The sequence below is a fragment of the Periplaneta americana genome, chromosome 8 (assembly GCF_040183065.1).
Source record: "Periplaneta americana isolate PAMFEO1 chromosome 8, P.americana_PAMFEO1_priV1, whole genome shotgun sequence".
NCBI lineage: Eukaryota > Metazoa > Arthropoda > Insecta > Blattodea > Blattidae > Periplaneta > Periplaneta americana.
In genome coordinates this window covers 163,515,243-163,541,969 of record NC_091124.1, presented here as the reverse complement: position 1 = coordinate 163,541,969, position 26,727 = coordinate 163,515,243, and the positions used below count along the sequence as shown (strand labels likewise).

The 26,727-nt window shown below is 34.9% G+C and overlaps 1 protein-coding gene across 28 annotated transcripts in view; it reads left to right on the top strand.

The window, feature by feature from the left end:
• cac (calcium voltage-gated channel subunit cacophony) overlaps window positions 1-26,727 on the top strand; it is a 1,051,854-nt gene that overhangs the window by 758,620 nt on the left and 266,507 nt on the right. For 24 of the 28 annotated variants that reach the window (XM_069834011.1, XM_069834005.1, XM_069834006.1 and 21 more), the window contains one exon: window positions 24,142-24,252. The exons of the other annotated variants lie outside the window; for them this stretch is intronic. In XM_069834011.1, the coding sequence (XP_069690112.1) occupies window positions 24,142-24,252 (111 nt within the window). The remainder of the gene's footprint in view (window positions 1-24,141; window positions 24,253-26,727) is intronic. 28 annotated transcript variants of the gene reach the window in all.

Below are 26,727 nucleotides of genomic sequence, written 5' to 3'. Positions count from 1 at the left end.
GGCCCTAATGGTGAAAGTATCACTGTATTCATAAACATTGAGATATCGTGGGTTTCATCACAGTTTTGTTTGTTGAACCTTCATTCCCATTTGTCTACTGTCCCGTTAGTGGAGAGTGCCTGATAGTCTGGGTCGACTTCACTTTGAACAAATCCTGTTATCTATAGGCTCCATGCGAACTGCAGATGTTGTGCTCTGGCGGCAGTACTGTGCACCTTTTAGTAGTAATCATGGGTATATCTATGTAGTAGAGTAAATGACGAATCTTTTAGTAAAAATGACGGAAATTGTTGAGTGTGGTTCTAATAAGAGTAACAGTAATTGTTCTGTCGGTTGTAATTTTGCACACAAAAAATGTTCTCTTGGAACGAATTTTTTCTGTTTTGAAACTAAAAACAGCATGCAAATTGACTGAAAGCTTGGATTATAACTTTGAGGAGGGATACAATTAACAGAAAACAGTGGACTTCAAGAGAACATTCTCGTGTTTATAGTCGCTATTGCATTAATGATAGACCTATGAGAGAGCCTAATTACTTACTTACTTACTTACAAATGGCTTTTAAGAAACCCGCAGGTTTATTACAGCCCTCACATAAGCCTGCCATCAGTCCCTATCCTGTGCAAGATTAATCCAGTCTCTATCATCATATCCTACCTTCCTCAAATCCATTTTAATATTATCTCCCATCTACGTCTCGGCCTCCCCAAAATTTTTTTTTCCCTCTGGTCTCCCAACTAACACATTATATGCATTTCTGGATTTGCCCATACATGCTACATGCCCTGCCCATCTCAAACGTCTGGATTTAATGTTCCTAATTATGTCGGGTGAAGAAAACACTGCGTGCAGTAACTTTCTCCATTCTCCTGTAACTTCATCCCTCTTAGCCCCAAATATTTTCCTAAGAACCCATTCCGAGGCTTATTGTATGGATTCGTAACAAGCTGTTTTTACGGTGATGGGTTGTTAGCCCTTCGTCCAACCCCCAAGCTGGAGGACCACCCCTTATCAGCTCTCCACGACTGCTTATTCAATATATTCACAGCTACCCTCCATATCTGGAGGCCATCTCCTCTATCCGCACCCTGAGGACGGGCAGTGCCGTGGTGATAGGGACCCACAATACATGGAGAGAGAGCCTGATAATCCAGAATAAATAGCAAGATTACATGTTGTAGGATACAGTAGGTATTGTTATAACGAGGTACAACAGAATTAAGGCCAGATGCCACTGAAGAGAAGAAATGTCAATAATATAGAATTTCCTTCTGACTCGATAACAAATGATGCAAGTACACTGACTTAATTTACTTATTCAAGTTATTGTGATGATATGAATATGACGAAGTGAAAGAGAATTTCAAGAATTATTTTAATTGTTGTAATAATAAATATAATATATTGTTTTGCAGTTTAAATAGTAACTGTGATGCATAAGTTTAGACAGATTTGTTTAAATCGTATTGTGGTCTTTAAGTAAAGTTAGCGGATTCTAATGCATTGCCAATTGGAAGTTGATTTTTGAATAGCCCTCGTATATTCATCTCGAGATGTGTGTTAAAGGTTTCTCTCAAATTAAAACCTATCTTAATGCAAAAAAAAAAAATGCTGTAATGGTGATGCCACCATTCGTATTTAACCCTCAGTTTTCTGCAGAAGAAGTTGACATAGGATCTGTTTGAATTCATGTGGAAAGGACCATTCAGAAAATGAAAATATATAAAATTTTAATCAACAAAATTACGGCATATCCATATGATAGTTCATATTATTGGAGTCTTAGCTAACTTTGATCCGTCAATTATTAAGGCACATGAGTAAATCACATATTGTAGTAACTGTAGTCTTGTTAAGATTAAAATTTCAAATTAGACAAATTAGTTATGCAATAGCACATTTATACATTTTACAAGTAGGCCCTATACTACTTCTGTCAATTGTGTACGATAACAGTTAACAAAAGTTTAACAAAGGTTTTTTTTTTCCTTTACTGCGTCATTTTTCTGTTCTGCATAATTATGAATTCATATGACAGAAGTTTCATTTTCAACTTCTTCTTTTAACATGGGATAAAAAGCACGGTCTCTATGTTTTATTTTTTCGAAAAGTTATTTTTTAAGAAAAGATTCCTTTTCAGTTTCCATAGAGTAAGTAACTTGTTCAGTGTCTTATCGTGAAACTGGACATTTTCGCCTTTAGAATAGAAGTTGTAACAAGAACCTCTTGAAATTTCCCACTGTTAGAGAATGGTTGTTTTTGAGGAATGTTTTTCAGTATTAATGAAAGAGCATAATGCAACAATATGGTTACAATAAAACATATGTTATAATATACTCGTATGTCTAAATATATTGTATTAATGAGAATGATTATAGCTCCCGTAGAATCTTATTCTTTTAAGAATTAAGAAAGCGTATGCTGCCATTCTTCTGAGAAATCTCGTGCCTTTTGTGTTCGAATCTTGATAAGCCTTGTTTCAGAGGAGTTAAAATTCTGTTGCTCTTCGTTAGTATTGGAACACTGAACTGTTGTAGCCTATACTTTAAATCTTGTGGCTTTTTTTTAACATGGATAGGCTTCATATTTTTCCGATTTTCTTCATTTTGTCTGCCCACCTCGATCTCTGTCTTTCTGCTTTCCTGTGGCCAACTCTAAAGTCCCAGGCTGTCAATTTTTCGTAATCCCGTCAAACCACATATCCTATTGATACCTATTTGAGTTTTTTAGTGGTGATTCCTATATATTGAGTCCTAGTTGTGTTCCTAATTTCCTCATTCCATCTTCATTCTTTCAAGCTGAGCCCAGGGGCGTATTTAGGCCTAGGCAGACTAGGCAGCTGCCTAGGACGACAGATTTGAGGGAGCGGCTTTTAAGCTATTACTGTAATTTTTTTATATTTTTTAAATTTTATTCATAACTCTTTAAAAGAGTACATGAACTTAAACGCACAATGAAAAGAATATGAATAACATTCGCAACAATCAGTTCAAATTTAATCAATGGTCTGCCAATGGAAAAAGGACAGTTTTTCAATAATAGTGTCACAATGCGATCATAGCACTTTTTTTCAGTGTTATGCCCTCTTACTGTGAGAGTCTCACGTGATAACATTAAAGAACTTACTGGTACCGGTACTATATTACGATACATTAGAAAGGCAAATCTCGTTGCTCGCAATCATATGCTTTGTGATGAGAGACGTCACTAACTCTGTCATAAGAGTAGCTAGCATCAACACTCAGTAATGACCATTCAGACTTAAATTCAAAGAAAATACCTCCAGTCATTGTATCAGCCGGACGCTTGGCAGTTCAGTTTAATTTGAAACAGTAAAGAGTGCAATTGTTTTGTACCTAGGTGATTTATACAGTTTTAATATTCATTATAATGAGTGACAGTCGGAAAAAGCTAAGTGGTTCTCAATACTGGAAACACCTCTGATTGAGGTTCTGGCTGATATGTACATCTATTATCAGACAGTACATCTCATTTGACGATATGTGTCAGAGGAAGAACTGCATCTGAAATCTGATTAGTGTAATATGTAGTTAGTCAGCGATATATGCAATGAAGGGGGAAAGGAACTGGTCACCCTACACCATTATCTCTTGGGCTAGTTGCCTTATGAGTGATGCCTTGATGGTGTCACTTGTGGGGTCCAGACCTGTCTTCAGACAGTTGACTAAACAACAATACCAGAAACTCGTGATAGACAAGGCAATAAAAAGAAAAAGGAAATTGTGAGAAAAAGTGCAAAAATACATGTGCTATTTAAAAAAACAAACACAGCCATCTTGTTCCAGTCCAGATACACCAGAATGTAAAATGTGGCAAACAGTACCGAAAATAGTGGAACATGTGGTTTATCGGTATCTGAGTCAGGCGTTTCCAATATTAGTAATAATGACGCGGAATCAGTTATTTCAGTTGATCCAAATGACGCATATAGGGCGAAATAAGGGGCGGAAATATTTTTCTCTACCTAGAGGCGTCAAGTAGCTAGATTCGCCCCTGGCTGAGCCCCAGAATTTTTCTTTTCATCTTTCATTAGCAAACATTTCATTTTAATTTCATATTAAAACCTTTGTCTAATATGATGAATTTTAGTCTGCTGAGATATGCTGCTTTTTCTTTGGGTCGTGTTGCTGATTGATTAATATTGGCCTGGATATGTGAGCATATTTCAATTGTTCATAGTTTACTGATATTTCTTTTTCTATATCATTCGTTTGATAATAGTCTTTTTGGGCTAATCTGCAGACATACTTTCGTGCTGTATTGTTTACTCCTAATACTAATCTTAGTTCTGTAAATGTAGATGTGAGAACTACTGTATGTCATCTGCAAATTACAAGTTTTACAATCTTTTTCCATCTATATTGACACCATAGTTGCTTTTCGACTTCCAGAAAATATCTTGTATAAACTTAGAGGACATACGATCATCTTTTCTAACATCTCTTTTTTGTTTGTAACCAGAACTCTTTTCTTTCCTTATGAATTGTGACTGTGGTTCTGAGTTGGAGTATAGTTTTGCTAGAATTCTGATGTACTTATTTAATCATCAGTGATGTTAACAAGGGAACAAATGTATCAAATGCTTTTGTAAAATCTAGAAATGCTGTATACAATATTTGGTTGAATTTCTGATTTTTTATATGATTTATGACATTGTACTTATTCTAACAAATAATTACTATATGCATACATACATACTTACATGAATACACATACACACACACGTAGGATGTTAGGAAAGTAAGTGCATTCATATTTTGATCAAATAAATGCAAATTAAAAATTCTTCTGAAAATTTTTCCTTAATCTAACGGTTTGTCCAGTATCTAGCAGTAGGCTCTACATAATTATATCATGCTAGCATTTTTTTTCGATGAATATATGTAAGCTCTTGCAGAATTAGACTTCCTGCAGAAAAGAATAATTTCCTTTGCGTGTGAAGACCTTCCATGAATCAGGCATTATCAGTTCATTACTTGTAAGTCCCCTCTTCAGTTGTATCAGAAACTTTTCCTTATTTTTGACCACCATGATGGTCCAGTAGTTAGAGCGCTGACTCATAATCCTTTTGAACCCAGGTTGGATCTCCGGTATTCCCCCAATTTATGACTTGTGTTGAACAAGTCCATGGTCCAGATAACACAAGGGTTTTCTCTGGAATCCCCAGTTCCCAAACAAATTTCCAGCATCATCCCATCTGGGTGTAACATAGACCAGTCTCCTATAGTGCACCCTGGACAACAACTTTGTCAGTAAATATGGTCTATACAACTGGCTTCATATGGGTGAATGACGAACAGTCAAGTACCCGTCATTAGTTAAAAACATTTCCTTATTTTACATGTTATTTTTAATTTCTGTTTGTAGTTAAATTATAACTACCAGTAAGAAATATTGTTATTTATTTTTAATTATCGTTTCCAGTACTAAAGATTATGCCTGCTGATTGATAATACTTTTGTTGTTGCTAACTGTGAATTTTATTTATTTAATATAAAAAGCTGTTAACACAAATTTCGGTTTAAGAAGGAATACATGATTATCAATATAAATACTTAACCCACAAGCATGAGGAGATTTATAGTACTTACTGCATACTCATGCTTTATTTGTTCATTTTTCCATGTTGTAAGATAGCATGTATCATCATGTAGAGAGGTAATTACCCCTTGTTATACCCTCCACTCCACCCTCTTAAAGGTCAAGTACGTATTAAGACAAACACAATCCTTTTTAAAGCAGACTGCTCAGTGTTATACCGAGTACACTCTGTAATGAAAAGTTCTTAACCAATGTTATGGTAAGATGTTTCGGAAAATAAATATGATACGTAAAATTTAAACTAAAAAAATCAGATTTTTGCAGTGTAGAAACTGTATGTGACATACCAAAATGCTTAAGGTTTTTTGTGTCTTTCATTTGTCCTCTATTATTCAAAATAGGGTAATATGCGCACTTATTTCCTTAATATCTGAGACAGAGATCTTTGTTATACCATAATATTATTATTATGAAATGTGGAGTGGAATGCTAGCAAATAAAATAGGAGTATCGCGCGAAAACCTGCCTCAAATATTGTCTTTGTTAACCATAAACATCACTTGGACTCACTGTGATATAAAGTTATACCTATAACCAGTGGCGTATACTGGTTAAAGGGTTTGGGCTACCGCTGACCCTATTATTACACAAAATATATCTAACAATTACTTTAATTTTAATTACTATGGTAAAACTAATAATACAAAATTATTACATTATGTTATATTATAAACTTTTTCTTTTGTAATTTCCTTGGGCTACCCCCGGTAGCCCGCAAAATACGCCCCTGCCTATAACACGGAATTCCTAATACTTTAGCTATTCAGCAGTGTGCATATGACCTATTATATATCCTCTTTACACGCCAGGAAGACGAATGGGGGACATAGAGATAGAGACCTATGTTTTCAAGATCTCAGCACTAGAATAAGGTGATGTGGTCGGCACTAGGCTCCAGCCATCTTTTACTCTGGGAAAGATCCGGTACTCTGAAAGGAGGAGGAGAAAACTTTGGAAGTTTGGCAACGAGAAAAACTGAGACTGAACCCTCCAGTTTATAGCCAATTCCTCTACCAACTGCTCTACCTACCTGCCACATTAAAGAATATGCAAATGTTACACTGTTCATTTTCATGGATCATAGGACGGAAGTATTCTGATATGTCCTCATTCTTCCGTCATCCATTTACACTTATTAATTTATAATGTGATAATTTCAGAGATGCCAACCATTGAAGTGGGTTATCCATTATCCTTTATTAATTCCCCCCTCCCTTTCGAATGAGTCAGCTCTGAATCTATAATTACACCTTAATTTACGTGTCAGTTTTTCTGCGATAAAACACTCTTCATTTCATGTTTTTTATCTAACAATTGCTTTTCTGCAAATTTCTTTTTGAAACATACTTCTCCTTGTGATGTCACCTTTATTTTCATCATTATTAACAAAGAATGACGAAATAGGCTTTCAATTTCACTTGTTCATATGTTTTTTGCTTCAAAGGAGCCAGTTTTCTCACATTTATATATCGCATATAGAAAGTTGTTTCCTTTGTACTGAAAAATATCATTCAACCCTTGCTAATTGTTTTTTATCCAATGCCACCAGGTTGTCTTTTCGACATTTCTGGTCTTCTCTCCTGGCCATGGCTTAGTTGTAACCCACTTCTGAGGTTGGGGCGCCTGGAAGGCGGAGTTACATTACCCCAATGATGTGATAGGATGATTATGATAATGTGGTGCCAGGAGAGGTCTTAAATCTAAACTTAACCTAAATTCCAGACCATGGACGAACACAGGAATAATCCCCTTTAAGGAAAAATTCCTGTGCTCTAACCGGGAATCGAACCCGGGACCTCATGAACTATAGCCAGAAGCTCTGACCACTAGACCACCTTGCTAATTGTTGAACCTTCAATTTACAATTATAGAATTTGGTTTGTCTCTCACGTCATAACACTGCTTTCTTATTTTTATGGAAAGTATCATTTATATTATTTCATAATAAACTATCCTAATTAAAATCATATCTGTGTTGTATTACTGTGTCCTTCCTCTTGTGGTTGTAAATTATCGATTCCATCTTTCCTGGTCCGAGAGAAATTCTAGAAGATTGAAATGCCGTAAATTAATGTATATTTCATCAGTTCCAGTACCATAGTTCTTTTTTTTAAGTCTGTCCTGTATCATGTTCGTAATGGATTTATCTTCTTAATAACTGAATCTTTATTGGCTTCAGCGTTGACATCCTTCATTTTATCTATTAAAATTTGGTACACCTTTTTTTTTTTTTTTAATTTATCTGAATATTCTTTAGGCTATATCTTCCATAGATATGGGTTGCTTTTGTATAAATTAACGAATTCAATCAAAAACTTCCTTGAACTTAATCTTAAATCAGTCATCTTCCTTGAAGAGACAAGATGCAAATTGTAATTACCACCTATAATTTCTGTCTTCCTCAGCGATTTGCATGTTGGTTGGTAGCCAATGCTCGGTATCATGGCAATGAAGCCCTCAGCCGTCTTGCAGTTCAGTATTTTTCTGTGATGTTGAGATGAACAGGCAAAGCTTCGCAATTTTCCAGGTGGTATTTAGTCATGATTATGTTCTTTCCACATAACACACAATTGGGTGAGAGGGAGATGCCGATTCTATATAAATGAGCTGCCAAACAATCATGCCCAGTCAGAAGGCAGAAGGCTGCCACTGCTGAATTTCTTGGTTCTTCAGGGATGATGTTTAAATTTTGGAGGAGGGGTTTCCATGATTTATCTTTGGCTGATTCCTTTATTCTGTTCAAAAATTTTTGTTTGTATTGGAATTTTTTTATCGAATTTAACAGAAATAAATTATTTTTGAGTAATTTGGTTTTGTATTAGAGTGCAGCCTTTCTTAGCCAGTTGATCTGCTAATTCATTACCTGCAATGCCGCAGTGTCCTGGAACCCAATTCAGAACTATTTCCTTGTCTAGTTTTTGGAGCTATTTGATCAGCACTGAGAAGTTTTGTCAGTTTTCTGTGAACTATTATTAGCTATAGCTTGTATAGCTGCTTTTGAGTCAATGAGAATTACAGCTTTGGAAAATTTATTTATTATTTGAAGTAGATTGATTTGAATAGTGAATACAGCTTCAACTTCTCCATCAAAGTTTGTGGAGCCCTTCCCGACTGCTTTGTAGAATGAGAAAAATTTACAAGTTCCTCCAGCTCCTGCACCAGCATAGTCGTTTTGTAAAGATCCATCACTGTAAATGTGTAACCAGGTTTCACAAGGATATTTGCTGTTAATTGTTTCTAATGTTAATTGTTTTGCTACATTGAGATTTGTATCATTTTTAACAATTGGTTCCAATAAGTTTATTTCAGTTTGAATATTTATGTATTCCAAGGGATTTTGTCAGATTTGTAACATTTCAATGTTAGTTTGGAGAATGAGATGTGTTTGTAATCTTTTAACTTTCTTCATAAATCCTTCTTGTGTTTTTAATTTAGTAGGCAAGATTTTGTATTTTCTCAAATAGTCTGTATTAAGCAGTCTGATTAATTTCTCATACTGGATTTCAGCTTGTTCTTCAAACTCGTCTTTTTGAGTTTCTATTGAATAAGTTGTCTCATTGAATCTATTGGTGTGGATTTCACTACACCTGTAATTAAACGTAGAACTTGGTTTTGAAATGTTTCTATTTTATTTCATTTTTGTGGGGCGACTATTTCACTACAATATTTGAGGACAGGTTTTATGTACATATTATATTTGGATGTACACACAGCAAAATTTCAAGCAGACCTTGATTCCGTTCATGCACAAACAATTGACAGAACACAATCGATAAATTGTCGTCTTAACCACACACATGGTCCATCTTGCATTGCAACAAATGTCTGTACAAGTAAATTCATGAACAAGACTGTGCGTGTGTGGCAGGCCTAAGAGACTGTAGTTCAATATTATGTTCTGTGGTATTGGTGTGGAAAAGAGTAATTGTGATGCAGGTGTCTTCTCTTATTCGATTTTCTTTTTATGCCATTCTTATTGAACAATTGTTCCATTATGAACGTACTATCAATATATATAACGTAAATAGGTGACACAGTTGATAAGGGTCATTGAAGAAATAATTATATTTTCTTTTATTTCTCTTTGTGGTGTAATGTTCGAAGGTATCATTAGTAACAAAGAAGATATTTCGTAGGTATGTTTAGCATTAATGGTAGCTGGCTGAGTTTGGCCATGAAAGGGAGGAATAGAAGTACGAATAGTAATACTAATGCTGGTAGTATGGAATTTTATTTAATGATTCATCCAACTGTAAAGGATACTCAGCATCAAATTCATGTTAGCGATAAATGACCAATAGATTTTGCTTGGAGTCCTGTATCAGGGACAAGGAGCTCACAACTTTATTTCTCTTTCAAAGGAAGCCATGCTAAAAATTTTATCACTCTTTAAAATCTTTCATCTTCAGCCAAGTTTGAACTCGCTAACCTTATACCAATGAACAGCATGATAACCACCATAGAAGGAATAAGTCATAAAAGTTCAAATTTGTGAGCATAAATTGTCCAAACGAAGATTAAAAAATAGACGTCTGCACCGTCAAGCCAACATATAGCTACAAATATTATTTTGGGAGTCACTATAGCCATAACAATACTCAGGAAACGGAAATAAAAGAAAGGATTATAACGTCAAAAAAAGTAATTGGGGCCATAAATTTGCCTCTTTAGGACAGGAATATAACAAAGAAACAGCTGAACATCTACAGTGTCTTAATGAAGAGTTTTCTGACGTATAGATGTCAATTAACAGAAACAAGCAAAAGAAACTTGAAAGGAGTGGAGACGAACTTTCTTAGATAATCATATAGAATATAACTTCCAAATAAAATAAGAAATGACAGCATTCGTCAGATGGTTGGTATGGATAAAGAGCTTGATATTCGAGAGTACCTATAGAAAGAAGACAGCTTGTCTTGCATAGTCATTTGCAAAGAATGGAAGACTTCCTGAAACAGTAATGAATTGGATTCCAGACAGAAGAAAGAAAGGAGGTAGACCAAGAATCACCGTTGCAATGGAATCTCGCGGAATGCTAATGGGACAGTAGTGGAAAGGTAGAGAAGAATAGCATTTGAAAGTTGAAAGACGAAGCAACTTGTCATAAACCGAATATAGATAGATATACGTAGATTAAGACTTGTTAAAATGAAAATGAAGTGTTTGGTGAAGAAAGCTTTAAAATTCCAAAAGAAAAATTACTGTCGAAATGTAAAACAAAAGAGGGGAAATTTGTTTCTCTAGTGATAGTGAAGTAATATATTGTCAAGTGTGTGGAAAAGGAGTGAGTTTTTAAACTGAGAAAACATAGTTCCTTATAATTTTTCTTCTTCAGTTCACTTATAAATTGATATTGTGGTATCAGTTTTTTTTACAGTTTTTTGTAGTTTATTTTAATGGCTCTCGTATTTATGCATTTCTTATATGCAAATTGTATTATTGCCATTGCCAATAATATTACTTTATGTTGTTATTTCTGTATTGTTATTACTACATTACTTATATTGTAAAAATATTTTAGGAAAATACAAGACCATAAGAGGCCTTGTGGCTAAATATATAGTAAAGGACAATGATGATAATAAAAATATTTATATTCGGTCAAAATAAAGCAGCAACTCAAATATTTAATTTCACTAAGCATTAATTTTTACTGCATATGATTTGTTTGTAATGGATATTTCAACAATTATATAAGTGCATGAATGCATGCATATTTTCCAATTTTTCATTGCGTAAACTTTCACAGTCTAGTCATCATCCAATGGTCATCATATTATTGCATGTTGCCTATTTCCCCTATGGAGCCTTCAATTTTCAATACAGTACGTGGAAATATCGAAACTCAAGTAATACAATTAAAAGCATTGGGGAAATGAAAACAAGATGTTTTAAATTATTTCTACATAGAGAGAGAGTGCTCTTATTAGTTGCTCATTGGTCAGAATCTTTCAATGCAGTTAGTACCGTCAGAAACAGGCTACTATGGCAGCTAAATTTAATTTCTTTTTAATCGGTTATTTGACGACTCTGTATCAACTGCTGGGTTACCTAGTATTGGTGGAATTGGTGATAGCGAGATGATACTCAGAGAGATGAGTCCGAGCATTAGCCCTGTGACTACCTGACATTCGCCTTACATTGAGATAATTTCAGAAAAATACCAACAGGTAATCAGCCCAAGCAGGATTCTAATCCAACCCCAAACGCAATCTAGAATCAGTAAACAAATGCAATACCGTCTGAGTTACACTAGTAGCCATCGATTTCATTTGAGGGACTCGAGTCATTGTCTAATGAAAACCTCTATCTATTTTTACTGTGCATACTGTAACATTCAAGTGAAATTTTTAATTCTTTCTGTTCTCCTTTTTCTTCTTCCTGTTCCTCGTTATTTTCCTTTTTATGCTTCTTTCTTCATTTCTTCTCTACTTGTCTATTCCCTTACTTCTCTTCGTCTGTTTTCTCTTACTGCATCTTCCGTCATTCCTTCTCGTAATTTTTCTACTTTGTCTTCTTCAAACATTCAACATCTTCTGTCTTCGTAAACATCACCATTATCATCACCATCATAATCATCGACAATAATCATTATGATCTTTATCATCAACTACCATTAATAATAATCATTGATAATAATCTACCTATCGAAATAAAACAAAACGACTTCTCTCTCTCTCTCTCTCTTTCGCTCTCTCTCTTCCCCTCTCTCCCTCTCTTCTTTCACCTCCCTCTCCCTGTCACTTTCTTTTGCTCTTCCTCCCTCATTAATCCCTTCTTTCTCCTTCCCTTTTGTCCCACCCTGTTCCTTATTCTCCCTCCCCCTTTCTCTCCCTCTCTTTTTCTCCTTTCCATCTCAGGCCATTTGTCAGAATATCGTTGTTGTATATCGCTGTTCTGGCTCGCAAAGAAAACTTGACCTCTAACCATTTTATATTAGAAACTCCACTTTAGCCTCACCAATACTCGTATATGAACCAGGATCTAATGTACCAATTATAATATAACAAATTATAATATGACAAATGGTGAGTGATTACTGCAATCACACACATATTTTTGTAACAAAAATAACTCATCGCATGGATACATAAAATACTGCATTAAGTAACAAAATTACTATAGTCAACAATGATGGATGTAACATTTTAGACTTAAAGTATAGGTACTTAAAAAATCGCTAGAGAAAAATATGCTCTTGTGAGTCATGTGATATTAGGTCGTTCATATGAACCCGATCATCACTAATAGAACAGAAGAAATTAAACTTACCAGTACTTAATACCCTCCACAGCTGTTAACACACTTCTCCCACTGTAATACCAGGTGATGGATACTGGCTTCATAGAATCCCTGTAGTCTGGAGATGAAGTATGTTTAACAGCGTTTTGCACACTTCATCCAAGGAAATGCAATTCCCTTCAGGTCTTTCTTCAAATGTAGAAAAATACGTAAATCTCATGGGAGATAAGTCTAGACTGTAAGGTGAGGGTGTGATAATGTTTCCTAGTGAAACCTTTGCAACTTGTCTTTTGTTGTTCTAGCAGTATGAGCTCGAGCATTGTCATGGAGTAAATTCACTCTTCTTGTCAAAAGGCCTGAGTGTTTATTCTCGATGTTTTGTCTGAGACGGACAGGGTCTGAACTTGTCTCTTGTTGATCTAGCAATGTGAGCTCGAACATTGTCATGGAGTAAATTCACTCTTCTTGTCAAAAGGTCTGAGTGTTTATTCTCGATGTTTTGTCTGAGACGGACAGGGTCTGAACTTGTCTCTTGTTGATCTAGCAGTGTGAGCTCGAACATTGTCATGGAGTAAATTCACTCTTCTTGTCAAAAGGCCTGAGTGTTTATTCTCGATGTTTTGTCTGAGACGGACAGGGTCTGAACTTGTCTCTTGTTGATCTAGCAGTATGAGCTCGAGCATTGTCATGGAGTAAATTCACTCTTCTTGTCAAAAGGCCTGAGTGTTTATTTTCGATGTTTTGTCTGAGACGGACAGGGTCTGAACTTGTCTCTTGTTGATCTAGCAGTGTGAGCTCGAGCATTGTCATGGAGTAAATTCACTCTTCTTGTCCTGAGTGTTTATTCTCGATGTTTTGTCTGAGACGGACAGGGTCTGAACTTGTCTCTTGTTGATCTAGCAGTATGAGCTCGAGCATTGTCATGGAGTAAATTCACTCTTCTTGTCAAAAGGCCTGAGTGTTTATTCTCGATGTTTTGTCTGAGACGGACAGGGTCTGAACTTGTCTCTTGTTGATCTAGCAGTATGAGCTCGAACATTGTCATGGAGTAAATTCACGCTTCTTGTCAAAAGGCCTGAGTGTTTATTCTCGATGTTTTGTCTGAGATGGACAGGGTCTGAACTTGTCTCTTGTTGATCTAGCAGTATGAGCTCGAACATTGTCATGGAGTAAATTCACGCTTCTTGTCAAAAGGCCTGAGTGTTTATTCTCGATGTTTTGTCTGAGACGGACAGGGTCTAAATAGCACTGTGCATTGATCATTTTGTTCACACTTCAGAAATTCCACTAGCAATGGACCTCAGTAACCGAAAAAATAAAAACGATACTGGTAACATAACTTCCTCGTAACTTGAGTTCAACATTATGGCACCAGAACTCATCACCTGTCATATGCAATGCAAAAACTTATAATCTTCCTCCTGATATCGTCTGAGGTTCTGTTGACAGATTCTCACATGTTCAGCTTTTTGTTCAGCAGTTAAAAAGTGTGGCACCTACTAGGTACAAACTTTGAGATACTGCAGGTGTTCATGGAGAATTTTATGGAAACTACACACACCATTCCTTTACAGTTGATTTCCCTAGGCATGTCTCTCCATTTACTACAACCGTTTTGCTATGGATTTAAGCAGGTGTAAGCCCTTCTGTAGTTAAAACACGAATTATAGCCTTTTGGATGCTTTCATCATGCACCATTTACTCGTCTTTTTTCATTTATTCAGAGCAATAATGCCAAATATTTACTTATATATTGCAAAAAAAGAAGTTTATTTTGAGATGTTCAGAGAAATAATATTTTTTCCACCAGTACGAATAGATAGCTTTTGACCTGCCATACATCTGTATAACTATTCCTCCTAAACTAATAGAAAGGGACCTGATATTTTGGTAGAAATTATAAACGTAAAAATCATTCCAGCGGCATTCCACCTTTTAAACATAATATGTACCGTAAGTAAAAGAGGAATTTGTTGTTTTGCATAAAATATGCAGATTGCTGCAAAATAAGACCCATTTATCACGAAAATTAGACCAAAAAATCGTGATTCATTGTGGTTCTAGTCTTTATTTCTGTTCTTTGCGCCCTTCCTAGATGCTTTGTTTAAAACTTACATTCAAAAAATGCCAGTGTTGCACTGATCCAACTTTCAAGGAAGAGAAAAGCAAGAGAAGAAAAGAATATTAAGAGTCTTATAGACAAGAGCAGAAGGAATTTGGAGACTATGATAAAAGAGGATCCAGCTGACAAGATATTTGAAACAACTGCAAAGCTTTTTCGTGTACCGAATTCGCTTTATGCTGAGATTGATTTTAACCTCAACCACACTGCCAAAAATTTGCCCTTCTTGAGCATATTTTTCTATAGGGTTATATTGCATTACAGGGCCAAGTAAAAGAATATGTAGGTCAGATAGAGAATGAGGACTGTGTGGTCAAAATCTTAGATGGCCTGGTAGAGAACCCTGGTGAGTTTTCTGCAAGATATTTGCAGAAAGAGTGATTTCCAACATCAAATGCTGACAATGAGAGGGGGTTTCCTGCATACACCAAAATACTTACCAACTACTGCACAATTCTTCGTGCAGATAATGTTGAACTAAGCTAGATGTGTGTTCTTAGGATGCAATTGATTGCTGAGAACGTTGTGTTGTGTTTAGTGTGTGTAAAATTTTAAGCAAATAGGCATTATAATTAAAATTTGATAATGGGAAATACACGTTTAGTGTTCAGTGTGTGTAAAATTTTAAGCAAATAGGCATTATAAATAAAATTTGATAATGGGAAATATAGCCTACGTTTAAAATAGCTATTTATGCCACGAAATATCCATCGAAATAAAATCATGTATAGCACCAAAATTAAGAATTTCTTTTCACGAAAAAATCCGGCTCTTGCTAATAGATTGATTGCGTTCATATTCACTATTTACAAGTCAATTCACTCGTGAATTTATTTTGGAGTATAACGTAAAATGCTGTTTATTAAATATGGCACTACTGATCATATTCTTTAATTTGTTTTAGATAAGATATATTGGAATATACATATAAACGAAATGCAAAGAATACTCCTGCAGACAACAATTTTACAGCTTAAGGAGTTTTACGTGAATTGCCTTGAAAAGTAACACATAACTCTAACCTTTATGGAGATACAGTAAAAAGTGGCATTTATGCTTGTAAAATAAAGATATTATTATTATTATTATTATTATTATTATTATTATTATTATTATTATTATTATATTATTATTATTATTATTATTATTATTATTATTATTATTATTATTATTATTATATATTTTAATCTCATTCTTTGGTGTAGCCTAGTAACATCTACTGACGGCAAAGTGTTTTATAGCTCAGGTATCTTCGTTTACCATATTTGATTGTAGTTTTGTGGTACCAGCCATTAGATTTACTGTTCAGTAGACACTTTTTTTTTTAATCTTACCTAGTTGCCCATCGCATCAACAAGATTATGGTTAGAACTTGGGTCCGAAACTGGATGCACTTTTTATTATTGTGTTACATATCTATAAAATATGTTTTAAAGCACGTAAAGATTTTGTCCTTCGGATTTGTGACTTTTCAAAGAAAAGGAATCTGTAAAAATGTGATTGTGGACAATTCAACATTTAATAGTGCTTATTTTGATTGATTACTGCGTAATGGTTATCAAAATGCATGTCCCATTTAATGACACCTATTTATTTAAATACTGTATGGTACAGTATCTCAAACAATATTATAATGAAAATACTTATATTCACCTCAGTATGATAGCCATGATGAATACTGGTATTTATGTACATGGGAAAAAATTGAGAGACGTCAATGATATGTAAATCTGATGTGCAGTGTATTACATAGGCCTACACATACAGTATATAAAACATTTCCGCGTTTTTAGTACATTGTTTTTGCTTCAAAAATGTTCATAGTAGTGGCTTACAGTTAATCACTACCAAATGACAGATGACAATAATATTGGACTGATTTAGTTGCACTGCTGCTTTAAATTCATCTCTACTTGATGTACAAAACGTTCTAAAATGTTCGTATAACTCCATTTTAATTGTTGCTCGAAGATTAAAGTAGGTATTCGGTGATTCATAATAAAAATAACGGAATTAGAAGTGTTCTTGATCATATAAAAAGTAATTTAATACTGTGTTGAATTGTATTGCTTCATATCAGTATACATATAAAACTGTTTAGGTGTTTTTGTCACACTTTTTTTGACATAGGTACGTTTCGTCACACTTGACACTTTCGTCACATCGTCTTTCATCATGCATTACACTTTTGTCATGGCCCAACGATATCACACATTAGTTTCTGACACACTTCATTTTAAGACTCTTTCCAAGTCCAGCTCTTTGGACGAACTCTTTCTCCTGTAAAATTTTATCAAGTATTCCGTATCTAAATATTTGTATTTAGTTTTATAAACCGTATTGTTCAAATTGTTTCAAATTTTCAGGAAACCTGTAGCCAATGAAAGTTTCTTTACTTGAAGTATAATTGCAACAATTAGTAATTAATTACGATCTATTGTTATACGTTACCAAAGTTATGGAATAAATCTTTTAGGTGATAATCAAAATTTTTTACGTATGCTATACACGTTAACGTGTATGGGCAGTGGCTTCCGATCGTGTTAACTCTTATGGAAAGAAAATCAAGGAGATCTTATGAACTTATTTTTAATATGCTTAAAGAGAAGGTAAATAACAGATTACAAAAACAGTTGTTGCTGCACTTTATATCGACTGATTATGAGGCCACGTAATGGCAGTAATTTCAAATATGTTTCCACAAGCAAAGCTGTTCAGTTGTTTATTTCATCTCGGGCTATGTTTCACCACCATGTAAAAAGAAAAAATATACAGATTTCGATACAAGATTATCACGAATTGTAGAAAGATATCAGGAATATAAATCCGATGAGAATGTCCTAGGTTACCTTTGAGAAATTGGGCATGGTGTCGCTGGACATTTTGGTTAAATTACTGATTTTGAATTACTGATGTAACTTAAGGGTAAAAATGTGTATAAAAATTTATGAGTATTCAATAAATAATAGTGAAAGTAATATTGAGCAGTACATTCAATATTGTGACGGAACATATCCACTGTGGCACAAAGGTATGTATGACGAAATGCAATCTGTGACAAAATATGTCCATATGACGAAAAAGTCCGTGATGGAATGGCCGTGACAAAACATACCATTGACGAAAGCACTGGTTATGAATATGCCAGATCCCGTATAAAATATGTAAAAACTTGAAAACTTTCACACTTAAGAACTAAAAGGATTTTTGCGCATTAAAACAGACCTTACGATAAGGGATATCTATTCCATATACTACAACACGAAAAAATTTTATAAGGGTTTTTTGTTTATTTCATTCCAGGCAGCTGAAGATATTTGAGGAAATGAGAATTTCTCAATTAAAATTTTGTGTATTTTGATGAGATTTATTGTAGATAATAGTTTTATCCCAAATATATATTATAATCTATCTATCAGCTCGCCTGGATTGGCTCACCAAGCTAGTACACTTGAACCATCCCTGTTGAGGGGATTCTAACCCCATCACAGGAGGCCTGTGCCCAACATGGGACCTCATGGCTAGCATTCATTCATTCATCTGCATTACGTTTTTAGTAGACAGTACGTTTACTGACTTTGGCACTAAGCCACTCATCACAACATTCCTTTCTTATTTATGTTTTGGATAAATTCGCTCCTTTACATAACCTAAATTTCTTTTAATGTTAATTAAGACACTGAGCTTTTAAAATTTCGACATGGAAGTGGCACCTATGTAATCAGCTAAATAGATAGACGCCAATTGTGGTATGAACAATATGAATTGTGAAGATTTTGAACTTTTCAAATTTTTTAATTAATTTTTTATATATTTCAGAACAGATTCATCTGCAGAATTTTACGACACTTAGAATTTAGAAGATACACTTATTTGTTTTGTTCGTTGTATTTAGTTAGCTCGAATGAATCAATCTCATTTTTCTTTTTTACAATACACCTATCTGTTCATTATCATTCCCTTTAAAGCAGGAAAAAAGATTAGGATAAGATGAAGTGGAAAAATTTTACGATATTTTTTTTCGAGATATTGACCAAAAAAGTACTAATTTTCTGTAAGAGAACTCAGGTCAGTGGCGGATTAATCATTAGGCTGCAGGCTCTGGGGGTGGCCATGTTACTGTACATGGCCATAGCATAAGACGAGTTCTGAAATTGCGGACAGTTTTCGCTGTTGAATTTATCAACATTGTAATAGAAATTGTGCTCTATTTATCTATCGATTTCCTATGTAAACATTATGTTACAAGTTAAAAACTAGGCAACTTACTGCTGAACCCTAAGGGAGGAGTAAGTTGTGGATTGCGTGACTTACATTTGTCATTGTTTTAAATAAGCCTGCTAATTAACAATCGACAAAATGGGAGATATGTGAACATAATTATTAGAGATAACAGGGGCTGTGCTTGGGCTGAGTTAATTCTTAACCTTGCTTTACATAGATAGGATAAGTTGTGTCATCATATCATGTAGGCTTGTACTGTTCCTGGTTGTTGCTCCAAGGCTTAGAAGAAAGCTCATTATACACCTAAAAGGAGTAGTTATCAATGCAGAGCTGTAGTTTCTGTTGTCAACCCAGTAGTACAGACACTAACATGTAAACAATCTGCTTTTCCTTCACTATAATTAGAAATGAACAATAAGGTACATTCATAATAATTTTGCTGAAGGGTGCATAAAACCTGACATTAATGATGCACTATGTGTTGGGTGCATGAGGGTGGAGGGGCGGAACTTCAAGCATAGCTGGTATAACAACTTATGAGCCCCCTACTGAGTCAGGCATGAAGGGATATCACATCAAAGCCACCGGCGTGGCTCAGTCGGTTAAGGCGCTTGCCTGCCAGTCTGAAGTTGCGTTCGGGTGCGGGTTCGATCCCCGCTTGGGCTGATTACCTGGTTGAGTTTTTTCCGAGGTTTTCCCCAACCATAATGTGAATGCAAGGTAATCTCTGGCGAATCCTCGGCCTCATCTCGCCAAATATCATCTCGCTATCACCATTCTCATCGACGCTAAATAACCTAGTAGTTGATAAAGCGTCGTTAAATAACCAACTAAAATAAAATAATATCACATCAAAACTTGAATGAAAGATTTGTAATTTTTTCCATGATTAGTTGAATTTCTCATGCGTATCTTTAAGCATATCTGAAAGATGTTGAGCTAAAGTAGGTCTTAGCAATAACTTCTCTTTGTAGCCAGCCAAGTACAAAAATGTAGCTCTTTAGTGATACGGTTCTGGGGATGTAATCTGTAATTATTTCCGAAATGATGAAGAAATTATATTTCATTATATGGCGCACCATTAGCCGAATGGCTAGAACATAAGCTTTCCATGCTAGAAACCCAGGATGGAATCCCGACAGATCCAGCTGAAATTTGTGGTGAACAAAGACGATGTTTGGTGTACGTTTCATGGGGTTCTCCTGTTTCTCCTACCGGTATTCCACCAATGCTTCATTAATCGTCATCATTATCATCATCATCATCATCATATGGTGCACCAAGGGCAACATCTTCATGGCAGCTGAAAGAACTACAAGCTTGCCCACTAAATGGAGACGCTTGGGTGAATGACTCAAATCAGTGCCCTCCATTAGTTAAAGAAAAATTAAATTAAGTATCTCATTATGTAAGTTCTTAGTTGAAAAGTTCAAAATTTTTCCATAAACCAGACATCACAAAAGTCTGGAATCTGGTATAACAGTAAGATCCATATCTTATGTGGTAGCATATGCCTATCACAGTAGATGATAGGATTATAGATTGGAAGTGATGGTGAAGGATTAAGTACGATTGGGAAGGAGTCAGATCGTGATCCTTTAAATTTGTACGGCATTCCTTGGAGGAACTTGAGAAATCACGAAAAGCCAAAGTCAAGATAGCCAGCCCCTGGGATCGAACCACTATTAACTAGAGCTAATTATTTTATGACAGAAAATAGAATTTGTTAAAACTTCCTTGAAAAAGTCGTTATTTTTTTTAATCCTCAATGAATTTGAATATTATTTGGTTTAAATACTGGTACAGGAAATTTTAGCTTACCCATGATAATTAAAAATCATTATCACAGGTGCTAAATAGAACTAGATAAATTTGTTACGAAAGTCACTTAGTTTGTTGTTTTCTCTTTAAAGAGAAGAGTATGTACTTGCTGATACATTGCCATCTTTTAAAGTTATAAAGAGGTTTCGAAAATAATTTTTTTAGTACTTCATTTATCCTGCCATTATGTAACTATTCATTATTGTAATCTCCTAAGCATAATCCCATGACCATCCACTTCATAGTTTACATCTGTTAGGCTGTTCCCATTTTCAAGGGAACCCATCCTCCCAAAAGCTAAAGATTGTTCAGCATCTGAGTGTCTTTTAGCTTTGTATTTCATTTTCATTTTGGAGAGTCTGTCTGTCTGCATTCCTAAAATTGTGTGCCCTGGTCTTGTTTTATATAATAAAGGAAGCTAGATGGTGAATGGAGAACTTCCAAGTGCCTGGGCAATAGATACTTATATATAATAAATTCAAAATACAGTAAAACCCAGATAAGATGCTGTTTAAGGGACCGGGTGTAAAACGCGTATTAACCGGGACCGCGTATTAGGCGTGTATACTAATTTTGACTTGTATACAGTATCTATTAGCATTTTTCTTTTTTGAAATACATGATTCATGAAAGGTAATACAGTATTACTCCATTATGTAATTACTGTACTCTATGTCGAAGACATTTACATTATGTACTGTACTTAATTATTTCGAAAAAAAAAACATTTATAGTTGTTTGCCTTGTGTGTGTTCTCCAAGTCCTCATGTTTACCACCTCCCGACCTCGCAGCTGTAGTGATTGAGTCGCGATTTTTTTATTATCGTTCTTAATGTCGATGATGGGATTCCTAATGAATCAGAGAGTTGTTTCTGAGTAAGAGTACTGTTCTCATCGTACTTTCGTAAGATTTCCAGTTTTTCCGACACAGAAAGGGCTTTTCGTTTAACACTCATTGTAATCAAATTCACAGACACTTCAATACACAAAAGGACAACAAACTGCCCAGCAAAAATTTCCAGAATTTTATTACGGCCGAGTGAGGAATGTTGTTTGAGAGAGAGGGTTAGCAAGAGGGTGGGGTATTGTAACTGTATGTAGGCTTTAACCACGCAGATAAGGAGTCGAATAAGAGAGCGTAACAAGAGGATGAGGTATACTAAGGTATGAAGTGTGAAGGTTTAAATGCGCAGGTAAAGGGTCGAATACCAATACTTTTCAGGTTAATGGCACCAGTGAGTTCAATGACCAAGATGTTTCATTGCTTTTACAGTACATGGCTGAAAATTACATCGAAAATATTTAACAAAAACAGCATATTATGCGGGACTTGAGTGCAACAAGCGGGGTATTTTATAAAGGCGTTATATATAAAATGTGCAGGGACCGGACAAGAAAAGTGTATTACATGGGATAGCATAATAAGCAGTTGCGTCTTATCGAGGTTTTACTGTATGTAGCTAGTCAGCAATGTCTGCAATGGAGAGGGAAAGGAAATGGCCACCTTACCCCATTATCTCCTGTCCTAGTTGTCTCATAAGTGGTGCCTTCTTGATGTTACTTGTGGGGTTCAGACCTGTCTTGAGACAGTTGATTAAACAACAATAAATTCAAAATCATACAGTTCTGTTTATTATTCCCATTTTGATCTAAAGCAGTCTGTCAACTCGGCACAATGTTCTTTGGAGGCGTGCAGGGCTGCTTATCACTCTCACTGAGGGCTGCCTAGTTGTAGACTACAGTCAATCAGAGAGAACACACCATAGTGTTACATGTTTATGATGGCCAGTTGATAGAGTCGGTAACACGGACTTCCACACATACAATTTTCTGAGAGATATGGGAAGAAAGCTTTCTATTTATAGAAGAATATGACGCAGCAAAGTGTTTAGTGTGTTACAAAATACCATATTAAACAAATTACCAAATATATTTTTTTAATAGTTGGGGAGAGTCGGGTAGTATCGGACAGTGTGTTTCTTTCATCTACCACCATATGGTAGTACCTGAATGACATGGTTACGTTTCTCTATGCGACATCACAGAAACGTAACCATGTCAATCAGGTACTATCATCGTGTGGTAGATAAAAGAAACTCACTGTCCGATACTACCCGACTCTCCCCTATTACTCATTGTGTCACTCCGAGGATTTTGATAAATACGTACCAGTAGGCTAAGAACTCATACCTGTGGTTGAATACCTTAAACATAAACTTAACAATGAAAATGAAACTGATCGCACTAGTATTGTTAATAATTTCGTGATTTTCTAGATTCGATTAGTTATAATTGCTCCGGTGCAACATACAATAAATTCTTCCGATATTTACACTTCTTGCAGTCTTTATTTTGGTAAAATACTTTGCAACATGAAATAAAATTATTGCAGTTACCGTTTTCAGCGCATATGATTTTTGATGATTTGTATTTCTTACATTAGGACATGAAATAAATTTGTATACTGTATGTAAGTATTTTAGAGAACTATTAAGATTAGAAAGCTAATGTAAGTGTATGAAATCGGAGTAAGATACTGAATCTTACGAGGATATTCTTGTACAACTATCTCTTTTAACGAGTTTGATATACAGATATAGGAGTGAAGTAAAGTGCATCAGAATGATCATAAATATTACAATGTTCATTAGTTACACTTCAAGAATGAAGTGGCATATAGTTGATATTCACTTGTTCATATTGTTCTTGGAACATACCATAATTCTTCTTTATCTTCATCTAGACTTGTGTCCCTGGTTGGGGAGCCGAGTAGGTAGATCATAATTATTATGTATGCTATAATATAATTTTTTTCGAGGCACTATAAATGAAATTTAACAAAATAAATGAATTACAATTACTGTGATTTTACAATAATTGTTCAATATTAATATTCTTTCAGCATAACTATAAGAAACAATCTGTCTGCAACAACAATAAATCTTTTGTGTATACTTCCCATTCTACAATCACCTGGTGTAACTTATGTTTTTGTATCGTCAATTGTGTCTGGTAATTTTTTTCCTCGTCACTGTGCTGTGTCATCTTTGTTTTTATTTATTTTCATTTGTGTTTTTTTTTTCTTGGTTCTTTTTACTATTTGTTCTAGTATGACAAGCAAAGCACTGTGTACAAGGAAACTCTTGGCTACATGAACATCGGCTTCACCAGCATGTTTACCATTGAGTGTATTCTCAAGATTGTGGCGTTCGGAGTGCGGGTAAGGAACACCCTAACCTTACAACATCAACAACAACTACAACAGCAACACAACACATTTATTTATATTTTATATATTATATATAAAAAGGATTATATGAACCTCAGTGGTACAAATGGGACCTGACTGAGAATGATTTTATGAGTAAAGGTATAATTCCTTAGGAAAGTTTGTCAAAATAATTCCTTCTGCAATGCATCATCATATGATCTTGGTAATAGCAAGGACGAAGAAATGGACGTTAACAGGTCAATGCTAATCAGTAATTTACTATACATTAACATGCATGTTTGCTCTTGTTATATTACAAAGAGTTCGCTAATGAGAAGCTTGGTAAGTTCTTTAAATAAAGGACTAGATTCATTGCATGAACTAAAAGCAAATTTAGACTTGAGATTTGAGTGAACTTATACATAAAAAAGCCCTATACAGTAATTTTCTGTCTCTTTTGGTACATACAACGACAGTAAAGATTATTCTAGCATGATTAATCTCAGTAAGTAATTTGAAATTAATCATTATAAGCTTATTTGAGTCGATATTTTTTACATATAAGCTTCTTGGCTGTCACAAGGTTATTTGGGCTTCAAACTATATTTCAAAATTAAAATATGGGAATTTATGTCAGTTCCCATTTTACCTCGAGGAAGGATATGCTGGCTTTTTCAATTTTATTACAGAATGGGTTGAGGGATTAGAAAAGTGTTGTGGCATTTTGCTGTCAGAACGCTACAGAAATGTTTAATGAAAATTCTTAATTGTTTTTTCTTGTTTCTGTAATTGAAGGTCTTGCATTGTTTGGTAGTATGAATTAAGCAATGATCTCCGGCTTTCTTTAACATTTACATGGATTGAGACTGAACTGATTGAAAAAGCACAGCTGTATTGCTATAAATTTCCGTATGTTATTCTAAACAAAATGTAACTACCACCACACATTAGACATAGATTTATATTAATTAAATATTAGCACTGCGGCAGGATTACCATCTAATAAAGGTATAGGATACCTATTTCAGTCTATAACTCTTAATAATACATATGAGATAATAATTTGAACTGCTGAAGTGTAGATGGTTTGAGCTGATGTTGACATTTGGGTCACAATCAAAGGTAAACTGCAGCAATGAACTGGAAAAATAATACAATATTTATAACAATGAGTGCTAGGAGAATTTGATACGTCCTTCCTTTCCTACATCCTTTTGGACTTTCTGTTTGTTAGCCATGATGTTTTGTCCCTGTTTCCCTTCAGCCAATGAGAGAGCATGTAGCATTAGATGTCTAGCATGAGAATTATGACAAAACGAACATGTTGAATGTCGGATTTTGCTTGTGCATGCATGATGTCATAAAAGCATGGCTTAACAATAAACGAGCATGTAAGTCTGCATGAACTGCCTGTTCGAAATGAATTATGCATTTGCCATTTGCTATAACCAGACTATTTCGATGGACGTGATGCCATGCTGATGATGTAATTGGTGTCTGTCTTTAGGGCTGTGTATATATAGCCTGGACTTGAGATCGCTTGTTGGGAATGTGCAGCCCTGAAAGATATGTGGACATAAATTACATGTTTGAATGTGGTATCGATGTCATGGTATGCAGATCAAAATCATGTGCTCCTGTAATGTGGTAATGCCGCATGTTGCATCCTGCATGGGTTATTGGGGAGACACGTCAGTATGGGTTGGTTGTGCCTCTCTTGTCTTGAATAGTCTGGTTATGCGCATTTTTATCTGCTTTTAAGTTTTTGGTTGTGTATAAGATTTTTAAATCTTTTCTTTACAGGTTGGATATAATAAACTAGAATGAATTGCATTTAATATGTCGAATCGGTCTTGCCGAACTCATGGCGAGCTGGTCTCGGCTCAAGCCCTGTAGTGTTGAATTGGATTCGTAGTCATTCAGTAGACACATGTTGTTCCACAAAATATGGAGACCGCCCGCCCGCCCATCCATGGGAATGTTTCATTGTAATGTGATGAGATTTAGTTTGATTTATGGAAGTTGTTTAAGTTGTTTTTTAGGTTCCTGGTAGTTGGCTGTGCTGTGCGGCTACATTTGCAGACAATGAACTGGACCAGTGTGAATGTAGCCCTTCACTTTCAAATGCCTGCTTAGTAGTTTACTATATATATTTATTATTATTATTATTATCATTATTATTATGCCAGTTGCCAGAAGTTAGTTTTTTCATACTATTTTTGAAGGGCTTCTTTTATTTTCTTGCAGTACTCACATAAATTTCAAAATTCTGCTTTTTCACAATGTAGAAAGGGTCTTGCATTTTAAGGGTATGTCTTTCGTTTATGTACCTTTATCATGTAAGACTCAGATTGTTTAGTATGATAGAAATAAACTTCATTTGCATATTTTTTGCAAGAAGTAATTTAAAATGAAATATTGTTTATGAAGAGCACTGTTATTGTTATAGATTAATACTTCAATGTTATATAATGTCTTGAGTGT